Consider the following 11138-nt stretch of genomic DNA (forward strand, 5'->3'; position numbering starts at 1 on the left):
AATCACACTTAAGAAAAAAAGGCACCAATATTTGGACACATGCAATTTTACTGTCTGAATGTTTACAAGAAAATTATTTAAATGTTTTACATTAATGCGTGTAATTTATCTGCTCGAAACTTGCTAACAGTTTAATCAAAAGTCTCATAAGAGTTTATTTTGAAGTGAAATTTGCCAGCATGCACATAAGTCGGAATCTCCTCACTCATCTAGCCAATGGCGTTCACTGAGCGTATAGAAAACCTGCTTTCAGGTAACTGTTAAGGTAAAGGAGCATGTACAGTCAAAAAAAATTGTGTGATTAATCTGCGTTAACACATGATTAATGCGATATTGTTTTGTGATTAATCACACAAGTATTTTGTCAGCCCTCAAGTAAAGTAAATATTCTGCAACTCACCTTCTAATCAGGTTGTATCCTGTTTCAGGGGCCAGAAGAGCTTGGCTGAGAATCAGAAGAGGGAGCTAGCCCAGACTCCTGTCCTCATCTTTTGTGCCGATCAGTGAAACTTTGCTGCTGTTGAGGAAAGCTACATGGACCATGGCAGCATATTTTTGTATTTGGCGAAACTGCTTTTTAAGGAATTTCATGTATGAATTCCAGTGAGATTTGGTTCTTGGTGTGGAAAGTGACCCTGTACTTTTTCTTGACCAACCTTATTCCTCCTCTCCACTCTCTGTGGTTCCTCAAAGCCTTTGGAAAAGGTAGAATACCTTTCTGAACTCCTTACACCTTTAGATACTCTATCTAGGTCTGTGGAAGAGCAACGGCGTACGATGGTTGCATTCAGATATTGTCAGGGTTTTATTTTTAACGTCTCCTTAATGAAGGTCAGAGGTTGTTTTTTAAAACCGAATGCAAGTAAAAAAGACTTTATGAGTGAAGGTTTTTTTATTTTTTTACCTCACAAAAGACCTTCTTTAACAGAATGAGGTGCTCCCATCAATGCTACTGTTTTAACCCTCAACGAATGGTGATGATGGATACACCTATTAGTTTTGTCTTTAGGTACACTAATATATGATGTAGTTTAAATATGAAGAAACTTTAGTTGACTATTTGAAATATATGGTATGTACATACGGTAAGTCAGAGTGCTGTCACGATAAAAAAAAAAATTGTACACCTGCACATACTGTGTGCATTTAAATGGAAGTTATTTATTGTTCAAGGTGTTGGGGCTCCTCCTGTTCTCCGTTTAAATGATTACCTTGCTCCCATCAACATGGCCTACTTACAGTAGAGACAAATAACCGGCTTGTGATGCAGAAAGTGATATTATAGCTTTATTGCTCATATTCACTATATTCCGAAGTCTTATGCATTGCTGGGTTTGTGTAAACATTTTTGAAAACTGTAATTCATATTTTTTTGTCTAATATCCAATATTATTCCACTTTGTGTAGCATTTAGAAAGATAAATCAATTGTGTTTAAATTAGAGTAAGCATCATTGTTGGTTTGTTTATTGTATAAACCTTGCACTAATGTGTTGCTCCAGGTAATCTTAAAAGGGTGATAAAATCCTTCGTCTGAACCAGACAGTGTTTTTATGCCACATCCAGTCTCATATCTGCTACCAGACACAACCTTCCAAATTATACAGCAGTTAGGCACCAGTGGTGCAGAAAGTGGATATTTTGTGTTTTTAGTTGTTTTTTACTTCAACCAGCTGGTTAAAAATTCTCATTTGATGCACACATGTCTTGTGTATTCCCAACATCAGATCTAATAGAAAAAGTAACTGAATGTAGGGCTGGGCGATAAAACGATATAATATACTGTATGTCGCAAAATGTTTTTTCCACAATACAATTACATTACAATTTCCATAGAGCGACAATTTACGGAATTATTCCGATTATAGATGAGTGAGATTGGTCAAGGGTTTCACGGTGGCAGAGGGGTTAGTGCGTCTGCCTCACAATACGAAGGTCCTGCAGTCCTGGGTTCAATCCCAGGCTCGGGATCTTTCTGTGTGGAATTTGCATGTTCTCCCCGTGAATGCGTGGGTTCCCTCCGGGTACTCCGGCTTCCTCCCACTTCCAAAGACATGCACCTGGGGATAGGTTGATTGGCAACACTAAAGTTGGCCCTAGTGTGTGAATGTGAGTGTGAATGTTGTCTGTCTATCTGTGTTGGCCCTGCGATGAGGTGGCGACTTGTCCAGGGTGTACACCGCCTTCCGCCCGATTGTAGCTGAGATAGGCGCCAGCGCCCCCCGCGACCCCAAAAGGGAATAAACGGTAGCGGTAGAAAATGGATGGATGGATGGATGAGATTGGTCAATACTGATACAGATCACATGTATTAACTGTAAATTTGTCAATTTATATGTGAGTGTCATTGATAGTTTAATTGTGATTACTTATTTTCTTTTGTTACATACAATTGCTTGAGCAAAACAAAGTCAATAATAGAAAATAACTAAACAAATTCAAAAACTACTATTTGTCACTCGTTCAAATTATTTTCGCCCCCAAAGTGTTCCTGTGTCCAGGGAATTACTCTGTAAATTTGTAAAAAAATTAAAAAAAATAAACGAATATCACCCTCACCACTTATATATTGATCGTGTACCCTTGATGTCACCTCCACCAATTTATGAGTCGATCCACCCTCTTACATTTCGTGTACTTCTGGCTGTGACAATGCTGACACACCCAACCGTTATTGTAAATATCCTGACTCTAACTCCTACTAATTTACTTCTCAATTTCCTTTTAACAGCTGTTTAATTTCTTCCGCAAGTGGTTCCATTTCCACATCTTAAACTTTACAAACCACTTATTTATTCCTTTAGGCTTAACAACTAGCAATTCAGCTTATAATGTCTTTATAACATGTTTAACCCCATCCTAATGCTTGATAACGATACTCAAGATTTTAAGAAATGCCGTTTATCTGCTTTAATAGAGATTATTATTATTAATTTAGGGGAGTGTCGCCACACTGTATCAGAGCTGCCTAGTTTCAGAAAATGACAAGAATGAGACTTCAATTTCATGATGCATTTGGAAAAAAAAGAAAGTGGCCTTTTTTAATACGGATTTGCTTTTTTTTTTTAATCGATTTATACTTGGGAATGATGTCCACACCTCCAGCAGCTCTCCCTGCACTGTGGCCTCCTATTTAACCAGAAATTTGAAATTGAATTCATCTCCACCGTTTCTCATTTTCTGCCTGTGTTCTCAATTTGTATCTCTTCTACATCCCCGTCCTCACTGTCCTCAATCTCTTCTGGTCCTTCTTCGTCCTCCAGTGTTGCTAACTCCTCAGTAAGGAAACTAGATATTGACTGTCATAAATGTTGCTAGATGACATCATTGGCTCATTAGCACAATTGATTACAATGAATACTGTTCGAGAGAGGAATAACAGTGAGAAAACAAGTGGATTAAAAAAATGCAAATTAGAATTAGAACTGCAGATGAATTTTCTTTTGTTGACTCTTAGTTTGTTTTTTCTTTGTTCTACATCATTAAATCCATCAAATTTGATAAAAAGACTGAATGGTTGTGATATTCACGAACGAACCACATTTTAATGACTGGCTCATTTACATGAACAATAGGTTTGTTTTTATTTGAAGTGTGACAGTGATGAAACATTTACAAATAATCTCACACTTTAAACCCAGGCATAAACAGTGACAGCTTTGCACAGAGTGGGTATGTGTCTCCTCTCTGCTCTGACTAGAATTCAACTTTATTGTCATTGCACTTAAAACACATTTCGTTGTACTTTTCAGTACCAGTTGTCTTAATAGCAGGTATCCAGTAGACAGTGGACCGCCTGTGAGGAAAAGGTCAGCTTCCGCTTGTACGCTGAGGACAAATAACATCCAAAATACGTCGCTAGATTGGTCGCCAGTTACTTTTGAGAAAGAAACTCACTAAAAGGAGTAGGAAAAATACTTAATTTAGTGAGAAGATCGCCAATGTAACAACTTGGTGCTAAGTTGTATGTGAAAGATAAAGACAACAAGATCTGCCGAACGTTGCTTCTGATTGCTTTACATCGCTTGGTGCCTTCTGTGTTTGGCTAGATTTACGCACACAAACTTATAGATTGGTCTGAGATTGGTTATTTTGGTATATCTATCAGTTACTCCAACTACGACATGTCGCAAGGAAAAAAGTGTATTATTATGAAAAAAGTAAATATAGATTAGTGAATGGGGAAATGTTGCGTTTGGTATGAGAATGGGTTAAATTGTGTGACTCTCAGACTCAAAGCATGAGGCTTGGCAGCTCTGCTGTATGGAGATACATAGTTAGCTGCTAGCTAGTCTACCGGGGAACTCAAAATAAATACATTATTATCCAAAGGGGATCTGCATTGGTGATCGACATAAAAGGCATTATTTTATTGGCATTGGCGATTTTTCATGAAAAATCATTGGCCTACTTATTAAGTTACTAAGCCAACTAGCTGCCTAGATAGCTTGAAACAATAGAATAAATTTGTTGATCGTAAAGTTTAAGAAGTGGAGCTGGAACCTTGTTACAGCGGAAAGTAACCAGACATTAAGCAGGAATTTACAAGTAGATTAATAAGAGTCTAGAGAGAAAATAATATACCAACAACTGTTGATGTGTCAGCGTTGTCAGTCAGCACACAACACATAAGAGGGAGGATTGATCCATAAATTAATGGTGTTGATACCAATGATAGTATCACTATACAGTCCATATTAGAGTAGTTAGGCAGATGTTTTTATTTTCTTAAAATATATATATTTTGTAAAAATTTACCAATACAGAAAATATATACCTGTACACAGAAGGACTTTGAGAGCAAAAACCAAATGATATAAATGAGTCGTAGGTAGTAGTTTTTGCTTATGTTTACTTATTGTGTAATATTGGCTTTGTTTTGCTCAAACAATTGTATGTAATACGATAAAATAAGGAACTACTTTAAATATTGTGTTGACATTGTTACACTGTCATACTCCGAATAAATGCATTTGAAAATTTCACAGGTAATACATGTGACGAGTATCGATAAATTAGCTTACTGTAAGCCAATAATATATACATCGCGATCGGTATTCGTATCAACCGATGTCACTCATGGATGATCGGAATCGGCAGCGTAAATCCCTGATAGGAACATCCCTAGTTTGAATATATGCACCCTCTTTATTCTTCGGAAATGGTTGTAACATGTTGTTCAATACATCTGTTACTTTTAACCCGTCAGAAAATATATTAGGCACCAGCACCCCCCGCGACTCCAAAAGGGAATAAGCGGTAGAAAATGGATGGATGGAAAAAATACTTGATATCTTCAACATGTTACCTTTTAGGAATGTGCCTTTTAAAACAGTGATTTCATTCAAAGCGTGATACATGTTGGTATTGTTTTACTTTTCAATATTGCCCAGCTCTAATCTAATATGATTGAACATACACCCTGAACTGTCACCATTTAATCGCAGGGTGCATACAGAAATAAACAACCATTAACACGGTCATTGAGTACGGACTGACCACTATATTAGTAGCAAAATACCTCTTTTTTCCCCCCCCTATCTTCCACTAAAGAAGTGGAAAGTCTGCGGGGTGAACACTGATACAAATGTGTTGGCCTATTTTCAGAATAAAAAACCAAAACACATTTTGCGAAAATAGGGAATGCGTGTTTTGAAGATGTTTTAACATTGTCTATGGATGTTCTCATTCATCCAGGTAGATCAGACCAATTTAAGTTTGTCAGTATGAACTGATGAAGTCTACTCGGATGAGAGGCAAAACAAAACGTCTTCTAAGACAAAATGAACAGTCCAGTTTTGATTGATAAGCCTTTCAACAATGTATTTTTTATGGTTTACATGTATTTAGCACACTGGTAAGGAATCTGTCCAGGCAGACTCCAACTCTTATTTTCTTCTCAGATTTGTCTTTTTGAATGATGTAGTATTAGTTTACAGTAAGCTACTTATTGCTATCTCTCCTGTCTCAGGCCACAGAAAGACAGAGAGACACAGGCTACCCCTCCATTTCCCCTGCCTTCCTTGCGCTCACCCAATCCTCAGTCAGAACTCTGAGTTGACGCGTTCACTGCCTTACAGTAAGTTGTAAAATACAAAACTACTATAAAATAAGAAGGTTAAAGAGCTGCGATTTGCTGACCCTTGCACTAGACTAGGGCATTGCCTGCCCGGGGTTCAAATCCAGAAGAGGAATGATACCATCCTGGCCTCCGGGTTCAGTTCAAAACTTGGTAGACAAACATTTTTGTAGCTGATTCCAAAAAACAAGAGTGCTCAGTTTTGTCGAAGATCTTGAACCACAGTAATTGGAAGACACTTGCATTGATATTTCAACCTTGTTAGCAAACATTGAACACGGAGGTCCAAACCTGAGATTTATACTGTATAACTGAGGCATTCCTCAACGCACCCCTTTAAGTCCTCTTCTTTTTGGCTGTATGTTAACTTCACATACACTCAGTAGTAATTTGTTCAACGTCATTAGTTATACTTGTAGTGTTCCTCATGGTTCAAATTTAGGTTTTCTTGATTTCATTATTTGAGCTTTTCAACTGGTGTGCCGTGTGTTCAGTTCAAACTTGTAAGAGACTCAAAATTTCGCAACAGATTCTTAAAATCACTTATGGGCTGTCATGGAGATGTTCCAATATAGTAGAGCGCCCCTGTACCTCTGACAAAACAAATAGACCAAATGTTGACGATAGAAAATGCTGGCTCTACGAAATATACAAACTAAAATCAATATTGAAGGAAGAAATCAGGCCTCCTGGTTTTAGGCTTTCTGGAGATGTTTGCATAAAATAATTGAGAATCATTGCTGTAACTCAGGACTACCTGGCAATATTCCTCTTTTATGTACCTGCTCCCCTGTTTGCGCATGTGTTTATACAAATAATTAAACACGTTTGATTCAGTCCCATCAGTCAACACTTATTTACGACTGTGGTTACTAACTATCTTTGTTTATTTGATCAAGATCGACACAAAGGTTTAGGTGTATTGTTCTCAGCCAGTAATTCTCAATCTTTTTTCACCAAAAATTGGCTCTTCAAGTGCCACCATAATGACCAACATTAAAATACAGCAGCATTGTACACCTGAGTATTCCTTATAAACAAGGCACAGGTTTTATTTAACAAGTATATTTCATATTTTTGGCCACTATACCATTACATAAAGTTTGAACAGTATCACTGTGTTCGAATATAAGAAAATAAAAGACTACTTTAATTAAGTGATTCTTTGGCGTACCACTACATGGAGCCTGCGTACTACAGTTTGAGGATCAGTGTTCTCAGCGCTTTATCCTGTGAAGCTCAAGGCTGCAGTGGTTCTTTGAATTTGTACATAAATTCTCATTTATTATCTGTAATGTTTCCAATGGGAGTTAATCTGATATATTGTGTGTTTTAGATGCCATATATACATATACACTGCAGACGTACCTCCTTTAAAAGTCTTTACAGAATTATTTGGTAGGTTTATTTTAACTACGGATAATAATTAATCTGTATTTGATCCTCAAGCAAAATATGTACTTGGTGGGGAAAACTGTCACACATCTCACGGGGATTTAAGTCGCTCTTCTTTACAAATACTCTCCTGGTGGTCCTGGAGGTTTTGCACAACGGTCGCTTGGCAACTCGCAAGTTTTCGTCTTGGTCTTTGCCCAAAAGTAACTAAATATTTGCTTAAAGAAATTGTATTTGACAACTGGCCAAAGGAAAGGGAATTGCATTGCTTTTTTTTTTTTAAACAAGCATAGCAGTTGCAGTTTGTTTAGGTAACAATATCACTCTTTCAATGGGAATGGGACTGCATCAGATTTGGATGTGAAACAAAAAAAATAAAAGAGCACCACTGAATGGTTCTAATATCCAGTATTTGCACCTTACGATCCAAACCAATATAGTAGGGTTAAAATATGTCATTTTACCTACTCTTAAAAATTGTGTTCACTTAGTGAGAAATAAAACTAACTTGTACGAAATAGCCATACATTGTTATCAAGCCTTTTCACATTTTATACATTAGAAAGAGCTTTATATAAAGTTTAATAGACTAAATACATTTACTGAAATGATTAAATTTGCCTTTTTGCTAGTGTCGTCTTCTTGGGCTATGTTCACACTGCAGGTTAATTGCTTTTTGTACATATTTGCCATGTATCTGATTTTTTCCATGTCAATGTGCAAGATGTGCAACATTAAATTCTGGGCCCCTGAACACAAGACTCCAAAAGGGCCCCCCTTCTCACCCTAAACCCAATGTCACCGCCCCATACACACAAACTTGGTATATTTACATGCACTGAAAAACTTTAGTAGGGTGTTGGCATTGTTTCAAGATGGGATCAACATATCTAAAACATACTGTATTTAGACAAACATATATAATTTGCTTTTGTTTTGGGGAAAGAAAGTGTTTAGTTTTGGGGTTTTTTTACAAAAAATTGCAAACAAATGAAATGTAAAGTGGACAGAAATTTGAATCTCATAACCTGCAATTATTCATTTATGTAAGTATGATCATAAACCTGTCGTGTTGTCTTTAACATAACATAGAGATGAGCTGATGCACATAAACTATCATTATTGGATAGTACTAATCATTATTATTATGCGTGAATTTCCTGGGAGTTAAGTCTCCACCTGCCTTTTAAAACTAGTGATGCCTTTGTTTCTAACTTTGATTAAGGGTCTTTGATCGCACCACAGTCATGTGCAAAAGGGACACTTGTACATAATTTTCCTCTATGCTGCCACAGATACATTTATTTAATCTTTTTCTACCACCTCACCATCGTTCCAAAATGTTATGTGTGAATGCTTAACGGTGAGCTTTGGTGACGTTATGGTGTCTTTGTTTAGTGAAGTGTGCCAAGTTAAATTTGCTATTAACCAGGTGGAAATACTAAGTTTTAATTTTGATATGGGGTGAACTTAGTTTTTAACCTTCCTAATTTGATTCAAGCAACCTTATTATTAAACCGTCATGGCTATATTTATTTTATATTGATAATTATGAGGTTTTTTATTTTATTTTATATTTAAGTAGCAGAAAATGTTTTTATCAAACTTTACAAACAGCTAAGCCCACCCCCTGTGCTTCCTTCTAAGCCGCTGTCAATGTTAACAGTAGAATTCTTCATTTTCGAAATCCGACTCAGGCCTCTTTATGTGAATATAACTCCGAAATGTAGCCAAAACGATCGCAGTCTAAATGACCGTGTCACTTTAATCCGATTTATACGTTATCAAAAAGTGATATAAAAGTCATAATTCTTCGCCAACATAGACGGTCGTGAAAATTATTTTGTAGTAATATAAATAGTACACAAATGAGCAGAAAACAGGCCAAAAAAAATGTTAGAGCACTTTCGTACAAGTCCCACCACTCCTGGCTGTGAACTCACATCGAAGCAAATGCCCACCTAACTGCAAGAGCCACAGTTTTTACCCTCTTCCTTCTTTATCTACACCAAATAATTCAGTTGACTCAGGTTGAACTTAATCCTTGAAATTATGTGTAGCACATATGAGGTGGTTTCGGTATTTTGGACAAAATCTGTTTCCATTAGACATTTCAAAATGTTGTTGCATGTACTTTTGGTAGTGTCAACAACTTAATAAAAAGATCGGATTTAAAAAACAATCTGATTTGGGCTTCAACCCTGCAGTGTTAACATAGCCTTGAATGTTGTCATTGTTTTTGTAATACAATTTTGATTGTACTGTCCTATGCTGATTACAAGGTGTGCAGTTTGACATGTTTTGCAGAGAGATAGTTGTAAAGGTGTAAGGGGTTTCAAATGCACTGGACTCGTGTTCATACCTGGTCAGTTTCAATGACAGTGACATACCAGTCATCAATAACTATGTGTTTGAGTACAACATTATTTATCACACTTTTTAGTATAGGTTTAGAAAAAGAAAAAGAAATCAAGTGGCATGAAGATGTATTTACAGTGCACATGGAAAGTATTCACAGGGCTTCAATTTTTCCACATTTTGTTATTGTACAGCCTTATTCCAAAATTAAATAAATACATTTATCCCTTCAAAAATGAAAAATGTTTTACGTTTTTTTTTTTAACTTTTGTTGATATCTTTTGCAGCAATTACAGCTTTAAATCATTTTAAAGACAATGCCAAAACCTTGGCACACCCGTCTTTGGGTATTCCTCTTTGCAGCACCTCTCAAGCTCCATCGGGATGGAGGTTTTCATCCAGGATGTCTCTTAAGTCTAGTCAGGGAGGTGACCAAGAACCTGATCGTCACTCTCTGTCAGAGCTACAGCATTCCTCTGTGGAGAGAGGAGAACCTTCCAGAAGGACAACCATCTATGCAGCAATCCACCAATCAGGCCTATATGGTATTGTGACCAGAGAGAAGCCATTTTTTAGTTAACATTTACTAAAATGCACCTGAAAGACTTTGACCATGAGAAACAAAATTATCCAGTCTGATGAGACAAAGATTGAACTCATCGTGAATGCCAGGCGTCATTGTTGGAGGAAAGCAGGGACCACTCATCACCAGGCCAATACCATCCCTACAGTGAAGCATGGTATTGGCAGAATCATGCTGTGGGGGTGATTTTCAGCGGCAGGAATTGACAGACTAGTCAGGATAGAGGGAAAGATGAATGCAGCAATGAACAAAGACATCCTGGATAAAAACCAATGCTTCCCATCCAACCTGAAGGAGCATGGTAAAGAGGAATGGACGAAGCTGCCCAAAGATAGGTGTGCCAAACGTGTATTGTATTCAAAAAGACTTCAGGTTGTAATGTCTGCCAAAGGTGCATCAACAATTTATTGAACGAAGGCTGTGAATACTTGTGATTTTTGTTTTTATTTTTTTTTATTTTAAATACATTTGTGAAAATGTTTTTTAAACAACATTTTCCCATTGTCATAATGATGTATTGTATTTAGAACTTTGGTAGTAAATGGCTTGATGGATGGTAATTTGGATTAAGGCTGTAACAAAAAATGTGGAAAAAGTGAAGCAATGTGAATACCTTTCGGATGCACTGTATACCTCTTGAACTTGTCCACATTTTGTCACAATATGACGTCATAGACCAACCCTAAGCATGACACAGTTGTGTAATAGAAAGAAATTGGTACAG

At 36.8% G+C, this 11138-nt stretch overlaps 1 protein-coding gene across 5 annotated transcripts in view; it reads left to right on the plus strand.

Annotated features, from left to right (window-relative positions):
• The window catches only part of LOC133551373 (HMG box transcription factor BBX), a 91915-nt gene extending 81841 nt beyond the window's left edge, over positions 1 to 10074 (plus strand). For all 5 annotated transcript variants that reach the window (XM_061898022.1, XM_061898021.1, XM_061898018.1 and 2 more), the window contains exon 13: positions 429 to 10074. In XM_061898022.1, coding sequence (XP_061754006.1) covers positions 429 to 507 — 79 coding nt within the window. In that variant the 3' untranslated portion in view covers positions 508 to 10074. The remainder of the gene's footprint in view (positions 1 to 428) is intronic.
• Positions 10075 to 11138: the final 1064 nt, after the last annotated feature.

This window comes from Nerophis ophidion, linkage group LG04 (assembly GCF_033978795.1).
Source record: "Nerophis ophidion isolate RoL-2023_Sa linkage group LG04, RoL_Noph_v1.0, whole genome shotgun sequence".
In the NCBI taxonomy this organism is placed as follows: domain Eukaryota; kingdom Metazoa; phylum Chordata; class Actinopteri; order Syngnathiformes; family Syngnathidae; genus Nerophis; species Nerophis ophidion.